This window comes from Clytia hemisphaerica, unplaced genomic scaffold, assembly GCF_902728285.1.
Source record: "Clytia hemisphaerica strain Z4C2 unplaced genomic scaffold, Clytia hemisphaerica genome assembly, whole genome shotgun sequence".
NCBI lineage: Eukaryota > Metazoa > Cnidaria > Hydrozoa > Leptothecata > Clytiidae > Clytia > Clytia hemisphaerica.
Window position 1 is genome coordinate 156347 of NW_027104532.1, and position 21398 is coordinate 177744.

Here is a 21398-nt window from a genome sequence, read left to right on the forward strand (position 1 = left end):
GCTAATTTTTAAATTCATTATACCGTAGATCGTAATACGATGAATACACGATACGATAAAATAGACGTAAAATAACATTAAATTCTTAGATGATATCCATCCCTAAATCTAAAATATATCTAAAAGTATATAATGATAATATTAATTGAATGGCATGTTTTTAAAAAATAAATTATCAAATTATTATCGAATTGAAAGTCAGCCGTAAATTAAAAAGTGCTAATTACCTCGTCGACGGTTCATTATCATCGGCAGCAGGAGGTGGTACATCGCGATTTTGGTTTGCAGCCATGATTGAAATCACGAAGAATAATTTTTAATTGCTATTTGGTTAAAGATTGAAGTGGATAGTTCGAATTTGAAGATTCGAGTGAATAGATCGAATTTGCGATTGAAAGCACGAGGGTGCTGAAAGCGAGGCTGATCAAACGTTCGAATTTCTGTGTATGCACTCACCAAAATATGTTTCAAAGGCTTAATCTACAATTAACGGAAGCAAATATCTTAGTGCGTGTGACCACCATGATGGTGGGGAACACGATGAGGATAGTTGAGGACAGTGAGGACAGTGAGGATAGAGAGGACAGTGAGGATAGAGAGGACAGTGAGTATAGAGAGGACAAGTGAGTATAGAGAGGACAGTGAGTATAGAGAGGACAAGTGAGGACAGTGAGGATAGTGAGGATAGAGGATAGTGAGGATGGAGAGGATAGTGAGGATAGTGAGGACAGTGAGGACAGTGAGGATAGCGAAGATAGCAAGGACAGCGAGGACAGTGAGGATAGAGAGGATAATGAGGACAGTGAGGATGGTGAGGATAATGAGGACAGTGAGGATAGAGAGGACAGTGAGGATAGTGAGGACAGTGAGGATGGAGAGGATAGAGAGGACAGTGAGGATAGTGAGGATAGCAAGGACAGCGAGGACAGTGAGGGTAGAGAGGATAATGAGGACAGTGAGGATGGAGAGGATAATGAGGACAGTGAGGATAGAGAGGACATTGAGGATAGTGAGGACAGTGAGGATGGAGAGGATAGAGAGGACAGTGAGGATAGTGAGGATAGCAAGGACAGCGAGGACAGTGAGGATAGAGAGGATAATGAGGACAGTGAGGATAGAGAGGATAACGAGGACAGTGAGGATAGAGAGGACAGTGAGGATAGAAAGGACAGTGAGGATAGAGAGGACAGTGAGGATGCAGAGGATAGAGAGGACAGTGAGGACGGAGAGGATAGAGAGGACAGTGAGGATAATGAGGACAGTGAGGATAGAGAGGACAGTGAGGATGGAGAGGACAGTGAGGATGGAGAGGACAGTGAGGATGGAGAGGACAGTGAGGATGGAGAGGATGGAGAGGACAGTGAGGATGGAGAGGATATAGAGGACAGTGAGGATAATGAGGACAGTGAGGACAGTGAGGATATTGAGGACAGTGAGGATAGAGAGGACAGTGAGGATGGAGAGGACAGTGAGGATGGAGAGGATAGAGAGGACAGTGAGGATGGAGAGGACAGTGAGGATAGAGAGGACAGTGAGGATGGAGAGGACAGTGAGGATGGAGAGGATAGAGAGGACAGTGAGGATGGAGAGGACAGTGAGGATGGAGAGGACAGTGAGGATAGCAAGGACAGCGAGGACAGTGAGGATGGAGAGGACAGTGAGGATGGAGAGGACAGTGAGGATGGAGAGGACAGTGAGGATGGAGAGGATAGAGAGGACAGTGAGGATGGAGAGGATAGAGAGGACAGTGAGGATGGAGAGGACAGTGAGGATAGAGAGGACAGTGAGGATGGAGAGGACAGTGAGGATAAAGAGGACAGTGAGGATGGAGAGGACAGTGAGGATGGAGAGGACAGTGAGGATGGAGAGGACAGTGAGGATGGAGAGGATAGAGAGGACAGTGAGGATGGAGAGGATAGAGAGGACAGTGAGGATGGAGAGGACAGTGAGGATAGAGAGGACAGTGAGGATAAAGAGGACAGTGAGGATGGAGAGGACAGTGAGGATGGAGAGGACAGTGAGGATGGAGAGGACAGTGAGGATGGAGAGGATAGTGTGCAGCAACTGATATGAGGTAGTATAAAAGTATTATATATTATGGTATATTATAATAAGCGTATACGTATAGTATAAGAAGAATACAATTAAATGTCTGCAATATGTAATGTTACACCAAGTCCTTACCCTCCACTCCTACAATAATATCCTTCATCACAAATGTCATCTGGATTTTCATTGGCGTATCCGCAACAATATTTACCGCCCTCACATGGCAAACAATCTTCAGGTCTCGTAGCTGTAGTTTGATTGTTGAAAGTTCCGGGAGGACAAGCATAAGGTGTTGTGGTTCCTACAGGGCAATAGAAACCAGACGGACATTCGTCGCCGTAACTTTCTCCGACTGGGTTCGATAAGATTGCGCGTCCCTTACAATAATAGCCCGCTAGACATGATCCATTTGGAGCAGATGCACCATCCTCAGGACAGAATTGACCTCCATCGCATTCAGTACATTCATTCAAATGACCGAGATGCATTGCGGCGCCATAAGTGCCTTTGGGGCATGGCAGTGGTCTCGAATACCCAGACTCGCAATAAAAGCCGGGTAAGCAAGGTCCACCTCCTTCAGTTTCATTCCTCGGTTCCGGTGAAAAAGCTTTCTCTGAGCAGTAATAACCCACGTGACATTTATCTTGCGGCGTAACCATGCCTTGACGATCACAAAAATAGCCTGGTGTACATGGGTAACAATCATCGTGCGATTGCAGACTAGTTCGGTTACCGAAATATCCTTTCTGACATGGGAATGCTTTATAAGTGATGGTTTTGTGCGGACAGAAATATCCTTTCGGGCAGATGGAAGGGTTGACAACACCGTGGCTTGAACTGTTAGTACCACTGGCGTTTACTGCGACGGCTTCCGTCGGATCGCAATAAGAGCCTGGCGGGCAATCAAAACATTCGCCTTTTGCAGCATCAGGTTGGTATGTACCAGCTTCACAAACATAATGATCTTGACTGGCTACCGGACAGTAGTGTCCAGGCTGGCAACGTTTATCAGCGGGTGTTGGAGATACTTGACCAGGCGGGCAGTAATATCCGAGTGAACAGTTTCCGTAGGGTTCAGGAAGTCCGGAGCGATCACAATACATTCCAGCCGTACCTGAAAACCAGTGAAAACTATTATGGCGACTACTATCGAGTACCTAATAAGCGCACCAAACTAATAATGTTTTTCAAAAATTTTCCACCCGGGGCATTCTTATTCCAGGCCCCCCACTTATTAATTTTAAGGGAAATGCTTTCGAAAGTTCGAAAATTAGCCTCATTTTCAAAAATTTTAATATTATCCTCCCCCCCCGCTTATTAGCGAGGTTAAGCACGGGTTTATTTTGACCGTAAAGTGCGATACCGTAGGCCTGTACATAACTTGCCAAAGCAAACCATGCAAATGAAATCTTATGTACAGGCCTACACGGTATCGCACTTTACGGTCAAAATAAACCCGTGCTTAACCTTGCTAATATGTTTTGAGAACTTTTCCACCCAGCCCGCTTATTAGGTACCCGAGAGTAATTATGTGTATTTTCTATCAACTTAGTCTGTACTAAGCACGTTCTTGAAACTCTTTTTTAAGCAAATATCGTCCGTGGTAGGGATTGTACAGGCTATTATCAACTGGATAAATCTTTGATTAACAAACATCAGCAAAAAACCCTTTTGAGACAAAACAAACTTACAATGTTGACAAGCATTAGGATCATCATTTCCTTCCCGGCATGCTTCAGCTGCTTTCGAACCCTCCACACAGTAATGACCCGGTGGACAGATGTCTCCGTATGTTTGATTGAACGGATATTGTTCGATGGTACCTCCGCTACAATAATGGCCTTTTCCGCATGATCCAGACACATTGTGAGCTTCATCTTGGTGGCAGTAGAAACCAGGTGTACATTGTTGAGCTGAGGGTGAACCAGGTGGACAGAAGGTTCCTCTCAAACAACGACCACCTACAAAGAAGGAGACAATTAATGTTTGAAAGTAATGCCTGAAAAAGCTTCTATATGAATATATTCAGTATCGTCATCGAAAAAAGCTACTTCTGCCAAAAAAAAATAACGTTCCAATGATTCTGTTTGAAAGTAAGGCTTGCCAAACTTCTGTAGGAATATCTACTCAATACACTCTTCTTGGGATGACTACGAGCCTCGTTTTCAAAACATTGTTCTATTCCATACCGAATCCTGTAATACTTGACTACCTTATCGGGGAAAAATTCGTCGGGGAAAAGTGACAAAATTTTGGCCAAGTGACGAATATTTTTCCCCGACGAACTTTCCGCGACGAAGTTTTCCCCGATAAGGTATATTCTTCCAAATTAAGCAGGTCAAGCTTCTAATAAAAAAACCTTCCCATTTTACAAACCGTCACTTTGCCAAAACATGACGTCATCACAAAGTAAAAAGTAAAAAATCACTAAAAAACGGTAAAAACAAAGTTAATGTAAAAGAAAGTAAAGGTCTGATCTTACCGATATTATAAAGCGGGCATGTCCATGTTCCGTTATAAATCTCATTTCCGGTCGGTTTATCAGTCCATGATCCTCCGGAACAGTACCAACCACCAGCACACGCATCTGTGGGGTTGATTTGTGCAACTCCTTGGCAGTACTGGCCTGGTGGACAAGGCTTACAATCATCGAGTGATGAACCTTTAGTGAAATTCTTGAACGTTCCCTCAGGGCACGCTATGGTTGATCTAAAAGAAATCAAGTCAGATATTGTATTAAAACGTAATGGTATTGTAATGTTACGTACTGAATTTCATTTTCCTACATTGTTATTTCTAGGAACATTCCTATACAGTTAATATGTGAGCGGAAAAGGGGGAAGTCTAATCGTTCGAATTAGAGAGAGTATTTTACGAGGGATCCCCTTGACGGAACCTGATAATTTGTTCGAATTAGCGAGAGTCAAATCACTTCATTTCTAACTGAATGGTCAATAATTCATAAGGCTTTCTTCTAGAAATGAAAATGTCTCTTCTCTATCAAAAATACTGATGTAATGACTGTAACCAAAAGCCAAACACGTTATAGAAAAATATTTTCACTTACCCGTTGGGGCAATAATATCCCTGTGGACATTCCGTATAATTTGATGCACCGTGTTCACAAAAATGACCGGAAGGGCAGTCCACACACTGTGATTGTTGTTCTAAACCATTATATGTTCCCACTGGACATTTGTACGGATTGCCTGTGTTTGCCGGACAGTAATGGCCAATCGGACACGGTCCATGATCATCTGTTTTTACGGACGGATTAGCTACGGAACTTCCTTTGCGACAATAAAATCCCTGTTCACACTCACCGGTCGGAGATCGAAGGCCGGCCGTTTCACAATATTTACCCGCACTGCACGGCGTGCAATCAGTCAAATTTTGTCCGTGTGTTTCGTTGTTGAAAATGCCAGCAGGACATAACACAGGCGCTTTAGGGTCACCGGCTTCACAATATCGGCCTGCAGGACATGGCCCCGCGAAGCCTCTATGGCCACCTGAGGGCGTTGCAGTATCTGAGCCATTGTGGCAGAAGAATCCAGCTTGGCATGGACCTGAGGGTACGGTCGCATTGATTTGGTTACAGAATTGACCAGCAGGACATGGTAGACACTCAATGGAGGATTGGAGTCGTTCTAATGGACTATAGGAACCAGTTGGGCAAGGTTGTTGATCATAACCAGTGTTGCCAGGACAATAAAATCCTTAAAGAAGAGCATCATAGGGAAATAAATATTTGCGAAAACTAACAATAACAATTTTTAAATTGTGTTTACTTCAAATCAAGATACTGCTATAGAAACTGTTGATACTTAGCTATCAATCTGAGGGAGTTCAAGTTCGAGGGAGTTGCTTTTACTACAGTTGACGCTCTCTTATTCGACGTTCTACCATTAGTTACACTCCATCATTCGATGAAAGTTACCGTCAACAAAAAACTCTCATTAACGACGCTCTGCTATTTGATACGCTTCCTGTATTCGACGAAAATCCAATTCCCCTTCAAAACTGAATTAAAGAGCGTCAACTGTAATTGGACGACCAAGACTTTTATTTGATAACTTAATGCGACAACATTATAGTTTTCCCCAAGCCCCTTGATATATTACCTGCAGAGCACGGTTCAGGGTTGATGCGATTGGTACAGAAGAATCTGGGTGGACAATCCAAACATCTTTCCGCTTGTGTTTCGTTCATGTAAGTACCGGCCGTACATTGTTTCGGGACGCCTGTTCCCACCGGACAGTATGAACCTAACGGACAAACATCACCTGCAAGAATGAAAGCAGAAGAATTTAACAAAGTCTTAATGTGTCAAAATCATCGCCAATTATGAATCACAATCGATGAATAAACCTTAGTTACTTGACTATCTACGTAAGCAAGATGATAGCCATCGTATGACACTTTATATTCAGAAATATGAAAATTACAAGCTTCAGACAATCTGGAAAACGAAATAAAAAGAACGACACATTTCTCTATTTTCTCTAAAGTTGTAGGAGTTTGAAACAGAGCTTCAAACAAGAGATGAATTGCTTCAAAATATCCAGGCATCGTGTGTCAATTCATTGATCACATACCTGTTGCACCATCAGTAGGTGTTGGAGAAGTTGCATTGTGGGAACAATAATATCCAGCACTGCAATTTCCACTGGTCTTATTCAGTCCTACACCACCACAATATTGTCCGGAATTACAACTCAGACATTCGGACATTGCTCCAAGACCGGTCGAAGGATTGAAAGTACCGGACGGGCATGGTTCTTCGGAAGTGGTTCCTCTTAAACAATAATGTCCTGGAATAGAAATCGACAACTTTTAGTACAACATTAACCACAGTAGCAACAAATCTTCAAGAAGGTCAATGAAAACAAACAAACACCTTGGTAGGGGAGTTTTTTTTCTACTTGAAAGTAGGGACAGTCACTACTGAAAACGGACTCATGTTTACCAAATATATTACTAAGTAACAAACATTTAGTCCTTATTCCTAAAAAGAAAATTAATATGATTCTAGTAGATGGAAAGATGAATAGAAGAGCAAAAGCCTTACCTGTAGGACAGACGATTCCAGTTGTTCCATCATTCGGAGCGCTTATTTCCGCATTGCGTTTACAGAAAAATCCAGCATCACAATCATCCGTCCATGAGGGAAGTCCGGTACTTCCGCAATATTTACCCGCCGGACAGTCTGTGCATTCTGATTGGTAAGCTAACCCAGTGCGGTTACCGTAAGTTCCTAAAAAAATAGCGATCACACATTGGTAAGTGGTAAGAAATGGTAAGGTAAAGAAATCACCTATGCTTGCAATATATCTCTAATCTTAATTTTTTGAGAGCTTTCCAAAAATATATAACAGGTCTCCGTTTTCTCAAGCTAAAATTTTCATTGATTTTTGACCCTATGATTTTTGCCTAAGACCGTCATATTTGTCCGAATATCACGCCAAAGTGCCCGAAAAAAATGGCACCCAAGTTATTTTGATTCCCCTACCCCTTAGCTTTCCAAAATTGTATAACAAGTGCTTTGACTAAAAAAATCGAGTGACCTAAAAAAATTTCCCCTACTAACACATTAGCCTACATTTTTTATAATTTTCTGAATTTTCAAATGGAAAAGTCTCTTTTGTTTATCACTTCGTTAAGGCGAATATCCATGAAGAAGGAGAATTTCGATTATTGATCGGTACAAAAACCAACAGCAGTGCACCCATCTTTAATCATGAGTTTTTTAAATCAAAATAATTTTGAATTGATCGACCAAGCAATATTGGAAATTTATTGTTGCCGAGATCACGAGATTTACGTTTAATTTGATTTACATATTTGGTAAGATTTCATTTAAAACCTGAAATGGAAAGTTCTCGATTCTATGTATCTGACACGTTAGAACAAAAGAATCTTCTGTGAACTAAGTCGTAGATAATGTAAGATAAAATAGCGATCACATAATAGTCAGTGGTCCTTTAGGGAACTTCTGAGATTCCGCGTTAGTGTAAAATACAGACAAACCTTTAGGGCAAGCGTTTTCTTTTCCAGTTTTGGATTGTGGACGACAGAAGAATCCTTGAGGACATTTTTGTGGGAATTGTACACCATGTTGACAATGTGTGTCGTTCAAAATCAAACCGTCACAGAAATAACCTTCAGGACACTCCTTGCAAACCTGAAAATGTATTAGATGTTTATAATTTTCCTCTGCTTCTTTCATGAAAGTATTATAATATTCTCATGACTGAGTGACTGAAACAAATTCTACAATAAACAAATAATAAATAAATATTGCCTGAACAAGTGTAGTATTTGTAAATTATTCTTTTTCTGCTTTAAAATTATTCTTATTTCCTTACGCTGAAGAATGTATTGCAACAAATGTGATGTCGTTTAAGGGCGTCATCCTCCTTGAAGGGTCTTTGCAGAATGAATGAAAGAATGAATTGCAACTAACAACTGTCAAAAGAACTGAATAGACAACGCAAGGCGTTTATCCCTGATCGGACAACAAAAGAATGAACCATTCTAAATAACTTGCGCACAAAAAAATAAGCTTACCTGGCTATAGAGCTCATCTTGATATGAACCTGCCGGACACGGAATCTTGTCTTTGCTTCCGGGTGGGCAATAATACCCGGGCGTACATCGGTGTTCTTCCGGAGTACTTGTATTTTGACCGGGTGGGTAATAGAAGCCAGCAGAACAGTTCCCTGACGGATATTCAAGACCCCATCCATCACAGAATTTGCCTTCTTCGCATGATAAACAATCTTCAGGTCGGGTGTTTCCGGTTTGCGATGAGTAGCTACCGGGCGCGCATTTCTTCGGAACACCAGTACCTTCATCACAGTAAGCACCAGCAGGACAGATGTTACCGGTAATATTATCTGTAGGAGCGCGGGAGGAGGCTTGTGACGTGCAGTAAAAACCGGCTTGACACAAACCAGATGGAACGGGTAGCCCGATGGTAAGACAGAAGCGCCCTGAAATCGAAAAGATTTTGTTGTTAAAGTAACCCTGTTCAAAGACAGAAAAAAGTAGAAGCGATCTCGTTGTAATAGTAACACTCTAAGACAAAAGTGCCTTGAAAAATCTTTTTGTATTAAAGATCTTCTCAATATTGCGAGAAACATTACAAGAAACAATGAAGCTGTGAAGTCATTAAAATTAAGAACACAAAGATGGTTTTTATGCAGGAAAAGTTGAGTGGTTTTAAGAATCAACCAAGAGATTTGAGTGAAATTTACCTGCCGGACAAGGTAAAGGTTCATTAGATTTCTTTGGACAGTAGAAACCAGGCTGGCATTGACCACCAGTAGATACATTCGAACAATAACATCCGTCAGTGAAATTACCAATGTCGATAGGCCGGTTGGACCAGGCTCCACGACGGCAATACCAACCGGCGTCGCACTCATCGAAGGGGTCAGTGAGGCCAGCTGATGGACAATACATACCAGGATCGCAAGGAGTACAATCTTCGGGACTTGTTCGACGTGTTTTATTGTTGTACGTACCTTTGAGTATAAAGAAAGTTATAATAATAGTAGATAAGATTTTATGGATTTCTTATCTACTCTGCGAAATCGAAAAACTTCTAAAAAACAATACAACTGCGTAAGAGAGAAATCTAACCAGAGCTTCATTATAAATAATGTTTTAAGCACATTTATAGCCACCTTTTATATTGAGTTGTCGAGCTTTTGGAAATATTTACGTGCGGAAAGAATTTAGCTTACCTGCGGGACAAGGGAAGGCATCTGGCTGTGATGTTCCTTTCGGACAATAGAATCCCATCGGACACTCGTTAACACACGTGGTCGTATTTTTCGGACAGTAATAACCTTCACAACATTTATCGCATTCTGATTGGCCGGTTCGATCGTTGAAGGTTCCTGGGGCGCACGTTATCGGGTACGAGGTGCCGTTTGTACAATAATGTCCTACCCAGCACGGGCCACCCGATGATGTAACCGTGGGTGGGTTTCGTACTTCGGAACCATCCAAACAATAAAATCCAGCATCACATGGACCGGTTGGCTCTTGTAATCCCTGCGTACCGCAATACATTCCAGGGTCGCATGGACTACAGTCATTAGATTCTTTAAGATGTGTTTGGTTACTATATCGACCTTTCGGACATGGTAACGGATGCGTAGTGTTTATCGGACAGTAGTTTCCAGGTGTGCATGGACCAGCGATTCCAAGATGGTTGCTTTCTGGTTTATCGGTATCCGATCCTTCTTCGCAGAAATAACCAGGCGCACAAAAGCCTTCAGGATAGGTGGCATTGTAGTGTGGGCAGTACATACCTCCAAGACACGGTTGACATGCTAAACAAAAAAGGAAAAATATGATAATTTATGTGATTAGTTGCCTTTATAATAAGGTTGTGCTGTGATATGTGATACTGTTGAAAACAAAAGTTTCTTAGTGTTCCTTTTTAAAGAACAAAGTGGATCAAATCTTATTAAAAACAGAAAAGAACGCTTTTTACCAAAACATACGTGAGAGGGACTAAAGAGATAGAGCCATACGAAAATATTACTTACATGACGAGTTATGTAGTCCAACTTCAGCATTGAAAGATCCCGGTGGGCAAGACTTCCAATCAAAACCGGTACCAGCCGGACAATAGAATCCAGCAGGGCACGGAATGGGAGTGAGATGGTCTCCAACACAGTACGAGCCAACTGGACACTCAAAACACTCTTTAGCCAGGATGTTTGGCATGTACGTTCCATCCTGTAAAAAAGTTATAAGTTTGAATCATAGATAAAGGATAAAATTCGAACTACAAATTCAATTGAAACGTCTGATAACGCAAAACACGCTGACGTTTGATATTTGAATTTTTGATTTTGTCATTATACAGGTTTAGTATGATTGATGTATCTGAGACAAAATTCCAAAATTAGACAACTGTGGAAGAGCTTTAAAATACATCAGAGAAGCATCAACATTACCTCGCAAGGGATGGGTTTGTAGGTGCCTCTAGGGCAGTAATGCCCCGCTGTGCAATTCCCAGCAGTGCTTGTATCTTGAGGTTTGGGATATTGAGCTCCTGCTTCACAGAAGTATCTTTCATCACATTTTTCAGTTGGGTAAGTGAGACCATTAGCGAGACAATACATTCCAGGTGAGCAAGGCGTGCATTCAGATTCAGCTTTCAATCCAGTGTTGTTGTTGAAGGTTCCTGATGGACAGTTACTTGGTGTGGCCGTACCTGGTGAAAAAGACCGTGATGAAATATCATTCAGCTTTTGCTCATCATGACAATTTTTTTAGATTATTAGATTAGATAAGAGACCTTATCGGGGAAATTTTCGTCGGGGAAAAATATTCCTCACTTGGCCAAAATTTCGTCACTTTTCCCCGACGAAGTTTTCCCCGATAAGGTATTCGAGAAAAATATGTGTATGTTTCTTGCTTTGATAAACCTTGGTAATAACCAAGTCCCGGTTGATAAAGAGTAGATTAGCGGTCGATTAGATTAACTTTTGATTAAATTTTGATTAGCGTCGATTAGCACAGGACCGTCGGTTGTTCAAAAAAGTTAGGCGTAAATCTGCATTAAATCTAATCGGTTTTTGAACAAACGGGCCCAGCGATCAAACTTTATCTAAAATTGAAAGCTCTGATCATTTTATTTGGAAACGAACGAAAAAGATAGATTCATTGGCGAAACAAACCACTCTTTAATCAAACTTCAAAACTGACCTTTAAGACAGTATTTTCCTTCCGGACAGGCGACACCTCGGACACCATCCACTGGATTGGGAACGAATGATCCTCCAATACAATGATGTCCGGCGTCACAATCGTCCGTATATGTCGGTGAAGCACCTGTGTGAAATGAAGAAGTTGAATTATAGATGAACAATATAAACGCCGTGGTATTTGGTGAGCCGTTAAATAAAGAAAAAGATAAGCCAGGATGATCTCCTCTCCTTCATACAGATCAAATCATCAAATCATTAAGAGCTTTGAAGTTTAACTTATAGTTACGCACCAGAACGGGAAAGACTGGTATTTGAATGAAAGGCACAACCTTAAACCTCGAGTATCTTGATGGATCTTACAATCTTACTATCATCTTCGCAACGAAGAAGATTTATTTATAAGCCAAATACTCACCGAGACAATATTTCCCTGCAGGGCACGGCAAACATTGGTCCGGTCTTGTCAACTTCGTTCCATTTCCGTATGTTCCGTTCGGGCAACCATATTCCGTACTGAAGCGGGTACCATTCAGGCAATAGAACCCGTTCGGACAAGGATATCGGGTGTAATCGGAAATCGGGGTCACTTGAGCATCCTTGCGGTCACAGTAATATCCTTCAATGCATATTTTACACTCCCACTGTTTAGTGAGGTCGGTCCATGTTCCTGATTCACAAAGTTCTTGAGCAGGTGAACCGGTCGGACATTTGTGACCTGGTTGACAAACGTAAGCGGGTGGATCTTTCTGTGATTGGCCAGCCGGACAGTAGAAACCTTGGTCACACGGTGCAGTGGGTTCGGTGTTACCTAAGCCCTGACAGTACTTCCCTGGTTCACAGAGCGAGCAATCGTTCAACTCCATGTTACCTTGAAAAAGAAATTGAAGAAAATTGAACAACAGACAGGCAGACTAATGTGGGCTGTTTACGAACACATACAACTGGGTTCATATTCAACCACAAAAACAAAGGTTTTAGAAGAATCTTCAGAAGAACCCTACAAAAAGAAATACAAGAAAAAGTAAAACGTTTCAAACAATAGGTTAAAATTTAAATTACCCGTAGCATTAGAATATCTTCCTGCAGGACAATCTGTCGGTATTTCCGTTTTCTCCTCACAATATTTCCCTTCCGGACACACATTTCCGTGTATCCCGTCCCTCGGATTCGGAACAGCCGAACCACCGGAACAGTAGAAACCAGGTTGACAAGGGGTGGACGAGTTGTGGTTTCTCTTCCCTGCACAATAATATCCGCCATCACAGGGCGTAGGTTCGTAGGAGCCTTCTGGACAGTAGAAACCGGGTTGACATTCACCACCTATAGATGATTGAAAGATAAATTTCTAGATCAATAAATTTAAGAGCAGAGTTGTATAGAATGAAACGAAGGACAGTTTAAAGGCGCCAGTAATGCACCGAAGTTCCTCCCGATGGAGCATTTGTGACAAAATTTAAGGAGTAGTTCAATATTGTAACTAATTCCGTTGTTGTCATAGACCCTAAGAGATGTCCTTTTCTTAAACATTTTGTATTTCAGACCAGTTAAGACGGAAGCAAAATTGCGCAGATTCCTTAAATGGCCGAGATTGAAATTGTTCTTTCGGGATACAAGTAAAATTATATTTCCCAATGGAACTTTTAAGAGATGTCATTTAAACATTAAAACGTGGAACGTGGAATGTTGTTGAACAATCAAACACTAAACTCACCAGTGGTATTGGTTGGACACAAACAATCTCCAGATGTGAAATTATCATATTCCAATGGCATTCGACTCTTCGATCCACGCACGCAATAAAAACCAGGTGCACACGGACCAGACGGTTTCTCCATACCCGTATTCGCACAATACTGACCGGGCAAGCAAGGGAAACAATCGCTATGTTCTTGTCCGTGTGTTTGATTACGGAAGGTACCACTGGGGCAGGGGTTTTCTGTATCGAATCGAAATGACCTGCCGGACACGGGTAAGGTTTGTAATCTGTTGAATTCGCCGGACAGTAATATCCTTCCATACAGGGGAAACATTCGGATTGTCCGGTAACAGGCATGTACGTTCCGGCCGGACACCCTCTAGGATGAGATGTTCCGAGAGGACAATAATGACCAATTGGGCACGGACCACTCGTTCCGTCATCTGTTGGGTTATTTGGTGAGTTTGCACCTCTGTAACAGTAGAAGCCAGGATCACATTTACCTGAAAAAAATACAATAAAAGTTGATGAGAATTGAAATGAAATTTCTACTATACCCATGCCACAGGGGAGTCTTCATAACTCAACCACGCAAGGGAAAAGAAAATTTGTCCAAGTCATGGTCTGTTGACATTTTTAGGTATTTTAGCATTTTACAGAATTTAAAGTTCGGGTGAGAATGACATTTTCAGGCTTGCTAATCCATCTAATCGAATATTTTGATTTGGGAGGGATACACTGGTTTCCAGGCTATTTTGTCAGTCTAGTGGCACTATTCCCAAGCTTTTGGATCCTCATATCCTAAAGCCCAAGCCTTAAGTCTAGTGTTAAAAATCTACTTTCAAACACTGAGTTAAGGCACTTAAAAACTACTTGCGGGTTCTAAAATTTAGAGCAAAATTCCCTTTTTGCCATATATTCTGCCGATGACTAGAATTTAGATGACTAGAGGAACCAAATCAATTTACCATATTTTGATTAAACCATGCTATCTAAAAGCTTACATAGAGAAGCCCCCTCATGATTACAGAAAACTAATTGGTCTTCATATGAGGGAAAAAGTCACTATAGTGAAGAGACAACCACCGTCTCGTATCAAATGTGCCGGAAACCGAAAAAAAGCAGTATATGAATAGAACGTACCTGAAGTAGCGTTGAGACCAGCCGTTTCACAATATTCACCAAACTCACAAGCAGTGCATTGATCTTCTCTCTCTAAACCTGTTTGTGAAGAATATTTCCCAGCAGGGCATTTGTCAGGATCGTCCGTACCTTCAAGACAGTAATTCCCTTGCGGACAAACGCCACCAACGCCCCTGGTGAGCGGCGGGTAGGGCGTTCGTGTTGTGATACCACTTTTACAGTAGAATCCAGCAGCACAAAGACCGGAACTATTCGATGATGTGAAGTCTGTTGTCGCAAGTTTTCCACAGTATTTAGTGGGCGGGCATTCCGTACACTCGCTTTCCTCCGCCAATCCACCCTGAAAACGAGAAAGAGATGCATAATATAATGACCTTTTAAAGCCCCAACGGTTCTAATAAGTTAACACGAGCCTTTAAAGTAGAATTTTTCATCAAATACACAACAAATTCACGACGATTCTTAGAAGCACGCTGAAAGACGGAGAAGTCATTTTTTGGATCTTTTTCTTACATTTTCGTCCCATGTTCCAAGCGGGCAGGGCTTAATGTGTTCGTAGCCAGAACCAGCCGAACAGTAATAACCTGGCGGACACCGGACAGGCGTGATACGGTTGTTGCAATAATACCTCTCCGGACACTCGTGACATTTGGATAGAGTTGTTACATTGCTGAAAAGTAAGAAAAACGCTTTGATGAATTATAAGGTAGAAAGACATTATAACATTGCGAGGAAATTGGCGTTAGTCAGAGGTTGTAAGAGCTTGGCCATTGATTAAGATCAATAAAATCAGGGTGTGTCTCAATGAAGAATTTTTCTCACAAAACGGGAGTTTCTTATATTGAGGAATCATCAGATAAAACGATAAAATGAACTTAGTTGATGACGCAAAGCGCAAAGAAATGTTAAGCGTTTATTAACAGTCCAACTACTTATAAATTGTGGAATAGACTTGTGCTCTATCAAAAGTATTTCACATGATTTTCAATGATTAAGAGTGTTTATTTTTCTCACCTGTAAGTGCCAGGTTCACACGGTATGTAGGTTGACGTGTTTCCCGGACAATAATTTCCAATCGGACATCTGTGACCGGTCCCTCCATCTGTCGGGTCGACACGTAACGCTCCACTTATGCAATAGTAACCAGGCGAACAAACAGCATCCGGCTCAGCCAGGCCCTTTCCTGTACAAGCTTTACCACCTGGACACGGGAGACAGGCCGATGAGTTGGTACCACCTTTAATGGGGTTATATGTAGCTTTTAGACATGCCTCGGTTGTTGCCTTGACAGAACCTTCAGGACAGTAATAGCCTTCTTGGCATTCACCACCAAACACACTGCCATCCTAAAAAGGTTACATCCTCAATAAACTACAGACTGGCAATAATTCTAAACCCCACAAAGAGTTGGCTTTCCAATAAAGAGGGAAATAACGTCAAACGTATGTATTAACGAGCGCGTGAATAAATTAACTTTAGTAATTGAACGATAATTGACCTTTTCACGCAAATTCAGCGGAAGATTTTATAGGCATGTAGCGGATAGTTCTTCAGGTTATTAGCTGCCCTATTAGAAATGGGGTAGATATCAACTAAAAAGAGCTTCTCACACTTTCATATTCACTCTAACTTATTTGCTTAGTGTTGACTAATTATGCGGAGTTCACTGTCTGCAGCAGCTTTCAAAAAAGTGACAGGGAGTTAGATTGAACTTACAGGTGGGTTAGGCATAGGAGAACCAAGCAAACAATAAAATCCAGCGAAACATTTTCCACTGGTCGCGTTCAAGCCAACCCCTTTGCAATATTCACCAGCTGTGCAATTCTGACAATCTCCAAGTGTTTTGCCACTGGGTTCCGGATTGAAAGTTCCTTCTGGGCAGTCAATAGGGATGATAGTTTTAACCGGGCAGTAAGCTCCTAATGGACAATTCTTTGCTTTGGACAAACCAGATTCGTCGCAATAGGCTCCTTCGGTGCAATCATCACATTTCCCGAATCGTGCTTGAGTTTGGAAGGTTCCACGAGGGCACGGGATGGCAGCGGGTGATTGCTTTGGCGCATAAGAGCCCGCAAGTGCGGGATATTGATCAGGTCGTTTAGCAGTACCGTTACAAAAGTAGCCTTCATTGCAGGGGCCAGTTGGTTCAGCTTTCATGGAACCAGCACAATAAAATCTATGGATAAAAGTTACCAAAAACGTAAATCATCTCATCTCTTGTGTTTTTCATTATACAAAATCGGGAACCTCAGAAGGACACTAATTTTTACATCAAGGTATTATCTAAAGGCTCAAATGAAGTAATGTCCTTGGTTATCGTTAAAAACGATATGAATGTGTTCGTGACGTAATACGAATTTGTCTCTAAATCTAGTATTTTATCGTTCAGATTGATAGGGAAATATTAGAAGAGGATAGAATGCTTTAAAACAAAAATTTTGAAAGCAAAAATATATTGTTCTTGCAAACTGTGCTCAATCTTTTAATGTTTTTAGAATTTTTATCCTATATTATTTACTATTAAGTAAATATTAGATTGTCATGTTGGTTTGAATTAGTCTTTTGTACTATTTTGTTTTGTACCAACGTTAAATAAAGAATAAATAAATAAAAAAAAATAAACAGTCAGATTGATAAAATATAGATGTTAAAAAGGAGACGCTAAAGAAATTTCCGGAAAGCGTCAACAATGAAAGTGATAAAAGACACTCACCCTGACGGACATTCGATACAATCAGATGGTGACTTCGCTCCTTCGTTGGGGTTGTAATAACCAGAGGGACAAACTTCCACCTTCTTCGCACCTCGACCACAATAACCACCTGCAGGACACAGGCCACCTGTTAAACCTCCCGGTGGAGCCTACAATGACAAAAAATGCGTAAATGAGATAATAAAAAACCATTTTTAGGTAAATTTCTTACTAGGCTGAATCGCAGGTCTCTACAGAACAATATTAGAAGAAAAAAACAAAGCTTATTATTCCGTTTCAAAGTCCCTTCAAAATCGAACCTTTGAACGTTTTTGCTGCCATACATTTATATAAATTATTATCATCTTTAAGTTACATTCATTTGGGTCTTCCACAGATTTCTTTAAAACCCGCAGGGCTACATGGCGTGCTTGAAAACTCTTCCAATCAAAAAAAAAATGAATTTCGCAAACAATATTGTAGCTATTGTTTTCGAAACCCCGCAAAGCTTCTGATTGGTCAAATTCTATTGTAATGTCACGTGACCTAGGAAGGATTTCCTACCGAAACACGGCACACTTTTCATAAAAGGCACTCTATCTGTGGGGTATACACTTTAATATTGTTTCAAAATACAATATTCTCTAGAGCCTTACCGAGGTGGAGGCAGCTTGTTTACAATAAAATCCAGCATCACAGTCTTCAGTCGGTTCAAGGTTTCCTGTTCCTGCGCAATATTTTCCAGCTGGACACGGGAAAAATTCTACGGAGCGTGGTACGTTTGTAACGTTGCTATAGTAACCTGATGGACATGGTTGTGGTGTCACTGTACCCACCGGACAGAAATGACCCTGAAATGTTAAAATCCAAAATAAGCTAGCTCTCATTTAGGTATGTTTTGATTTGTAAGGCATTTTGAGAAAGTCATAAGAAAAGCTTCTGAGTGGTTTCATTCATCTAAATTTACTTTGAGTTAAAGTCTTTGGAAAAGCTATTTTAAAATGTTACTTGTTTTGATAAAATGTTGATTCAACAAAAGGCAAACGAATAAATCTTCTATTTAAGTAAGTGACGAAATCAGAAAAATATTCTGTGTGATCTAAGAAACCTGAAGCGGAAATGCTACACCACTTACTTGAAAAATCAGACAGTATTTAATCAAAATGTACTTACAGCAGGACAGTCTTTGGGATACGGTAACCCTTCGATATCACAATACATTCCTGATAAACAAACACTGCAATCCGCACCGGAAATAGCTGCCGAAGAATTCCGGTAATAACCAACAGGGCACGGATGAGCGAACGCGTAGCCTGTACCTTCAGGGCAGAAATAGCCTGGAGGACATTTATCAGTGAGATCTGTTTGACCTTCGGGTGAGCAGTAGTAACCTTCACGACATGGTAGACAATCGCGAACATGTTTGCCGTTGGTGAAAGGGTAGTATGTTCCATTCGGACATTTTTGTGGATATGCATGCTGTAAGAAGAGACAGAATTATTACAAGGGACTTGGTATTTGTGGTTCGCTTGTAGTTTTTTAGACTTTTTGGAGCGGTTTCTTATGTAAATAAGCTACAAATTCAAACTATGGTTTGAATTACAACCTTCAATTCAATACCTTCTTATACTTCAAATTTCAAAATATTTGAGTTTGGAACGTCTCATTATTGTATTAAAACAATCAGAGTTTCAAAATAACAACCCATCCGCATTCTTCGTGAGTTTGGGACTTTCTTTCTCTTGTTCTTGAGTTTTCGACCATAATACACCTATCAAACGTTCAGTTCAAAATTTGTAAGTAAAAGGATTGGGTTTGATTTAACAAGGGAGAAATGACGTCACATGTTTCAAGTCATTGACGAGCTTACTGGTACAGATTTTCGCCGTAATTTGAGCTTAGTAGACTTGATCTGAATCACTGAAGTCAAAACCTCAGGTAGAGCACAGTGGATGTCAAAAGCTTATGGTAAACTAGAACCCAATCCCCCCCTTAGTTAGCCATTCCAGGGTTAAATTGAAACTATTCTGGTGGCAATCAAACCTAGTTCATCTTGTAGAGCTTCAAAAAAGAAAAAAAATGAGGGGTCATACACCTCCTAATGATAAGCGGTTCCGGAGATATTGAGATTTTGGTTCCGCTAAAATAGTACCTTTTTAGACATTTGAGGTTGACAATTTAGCCCAGAAATGGCATATGAAATGGCACCGAAATATACTGCGAAAATTGAAAATTCAAGCTTTTGTATTGAGTCAAGATATTCCAAATATCTTCATTTTGACTGCAGACTTTTATTAAATTCTTTTTGTAATGGCTTGCTAACACTTCAAGGAAGAAATGAAAAGACATTATTTTGAAAAAGAAGACATTGCATTGCAAAAAACAATTAAAACGTTATAAAGCGGAAGCTAAAATTGCTGAGCCTACCTATCTTTGTAATCAAAGCGCTGTGGAGGAAAAATTCCTCATGGCATATCAATAACTGTTTTGGGCTAAAAAAGGGTCAAATTTTTCAGTGGTATCACTCTCTATAATTCTAGTCCTCATTTTCAGGCTGAAAATGCTTGCCAAAGTATGAAAAGTAAAAATTAATAACTTTAATGAAAGAATTAATTTCAGAGAGTAGCACCATTGGATTTCTCAGGTATTTTCTGATAAATATGGAAAGTTTCACTGTCTGAACATTTTTTCCTTCGCAGCGCTTTGAAATCAAAGATGAGTTGTGAAATTTTTTGTGTCCCGCAGATCTAATTTTTCTAAAAATGGCCTTAGTTGGAACAAATTTTTAGACAAAAGTATAGAATATTACACCTGCATATTATATATGGTTGGAAAGCTAAAAGAAAGCTTTAAATTACTCAAAAATAATTAATTTTAAAGCTCGAATACACAAAGAACAATTGCTTGTCAAAGTTTTACCTAAAATAGAAGATTTTGATAAGCGTCAAATAAAAAACAAGCAAACCCGGAATGGCTACCTTAGTAGCATAAAAAAAGAAAAGGAGTCATCAAACGAACAAACAAAATCACTAACCTCATTTCCTTGAACGCAGTATTGTCCCTTCTCGCATGGATTATTAGCAGCCCATGGTTGACGATCTGAGCCTGCCGGACAATGCATTCCAGCCGGACAGATGAGTTTGGTGCTCATCTCAACATAAGTGGTCGTATTAGACATGCAGTAGTAACCAGCGTTACAGATAGAACATTGCCAGGCGTTTGATGATGAGAAGTTGCCAGTACCACATTCTAACGGTTGGAAGGTTCCGTCTATCGGACAGTAATAACCTGCCGGACACGGAGAACAATCACCTGCAAAAAATGGAAATGGAAAACGTTAACATTGTGATGGGGAGGAACTTAAATAATATACTATCTATTACCTTACGTCTTATCGTGAGTGTGCCGCACTCTATTCGTGAAAAACCTCTGTGAAAAAGTTCATTTTAGTAGGAGAGGAGTTGCATTTCATACACAGGTTGTTTGAACAAAAAGCCACTTTAGACGCAGAAAAATTGTGAAAATTTCGTAGGTTTACGTTACGGGCACTTTCTATGACAAATAAGACCTCAATGAAAAGATAAGGTTAAGGAAACGAAAAGAAATTTCGAATTATAAATGAAGAAATACCTAATGCTTTTCCGTTCAAGTCTTTTCGATAACGTCCTTTGGGACATGCGGTGGGCACAGAAGATCCTTGTGGACAATAATTTCCTTCCGTGCAATCCTCGCATACCTCCCAACGTACGTTGGCTGTTCGATTGGAATAAGTTCCAGCCGCGCACGGATGTTCGGTCGCATACTTTGTGCCTGCAAGAGGTGGGCGTTGGGAATGAAGGGGTATAAAGACCGCGAGCTGACGAAAAAGCTGGTACTTATATCATATATAAATAAGACTCTTTAATTACCGCGATTTACAGTATTATAGTTGGCTTTTCCAGAAATAATCCGTGCCCCCCCCCCCCAGGGGGTTAAATATCTACAAGGGAGCGGATATCCAGCGGGTAAAGTGTATTTTCAAGTAGAAAATACGATATCCAGGGGTAAGCATTTTTATAAGAGAGGATATCCAGGGGGGTTGAGCATA

General features: G+C 40.7%; 2 protein-coding genes across 2 annotated transcripts in view; one reads left to right on the forward strand and one right to left on the reverse strand.

The window, feature by feature from the left end:
• Positions 1 to 540: 540 nt before the first annotated feature.
• LOC136822436 (dentin sialophosphoprotein-like) lies at positions 541 to 2133 on the forward strand. Its single transcript, XM_067078695.1, has 3 exons — positions 541 to 604; positions 689 to 1135; positions 2129 to 2133. Exons 1-3 carry the CDS (start codon positions 541 to 543, stop codon positions 2131 to 2133), a joined length of 516 nt encoding a protein of 171 aa, XP_066934796.1.
• LOC136822443 (zonadhesin-like) overlaps positions 2071 to 21398 on the reverse strand; it is a 29009-nt gene continuing 9681 nt past the window's right edge. The window contains 27 exon segments of the mRNA XM_067078705.1: positions 2071 to 3163; positions 3741 to 4010; positions 4532 to 4758; positions 5117 to 5765; positions 6171 to 6332; positions 6645 to 6860; positions 7118 to 7303; positions 8077 to 8230; positions 8617 to 9041; positions 9306 to 9575; positions 9798 to 10391; positions 10611 to 10803; positions 11025 to 11284; positions 11779 to 11904; positions 12196 to 12648; positions 12840 to 12984; positions 12987 to 13100; positions 13492 to 13979; positions 14620 to 14959; positions 15133 to 15289; positions 15634 to 15965; positions 16336 to 16795; positions 17333 to 17481; positions 17968 to 18162; positions 18485 to 18790; positions 20346 to 20623; positions 20942 to 21121. Coding sequence (XP_066934806.1) covers positions 2181 to 3163; positions 3741 to 4010; positions 4532 to 4758; positions 5117 to 5765; positions 6171 to 6332; positions 6645 to 6860; positions 7118 to 7303; positions 8077 to 8230; positions 8617 to 9041; positions 9306 to 9575; positions 9798 to 10391; positions 10611 to 10803; positions 11025 to 11284; positions 11779 to 11904; positions 12196 to 12648; positions 12840 to 12984; positions 12987 to 13100; positions 13492 to 13979; positions 14620 to 14959; positions 15133 to 15289; positions 15634 to 15965; positions 16336 to 16795; positions 17333 to 17481; positions 17968 to 18162; positions 18485 to 18790; positions 20346 to 20623; positions 20942 to 21121 — 8312 coding nt within the window. The 3' untranslated portion in view covers positions 2071 to 2180.

Bases quoted from the DNA above. Each gene is read 5' to 3' on its own strand.
- LOC136822436 (XM_067078695.1), top strand. From the start codon at position 541: ATGAGGATAGTTGAGGACAGTGAGGACAGTGAGGATAGAGAGGACAGT. The intron at 605-688 runs GTGAGTATAGAG...TAGTGAGGATAG, and splicing joins CAGTGAGGATAGAGAGGACA to AGGATAGTGAGGATGGAGAG.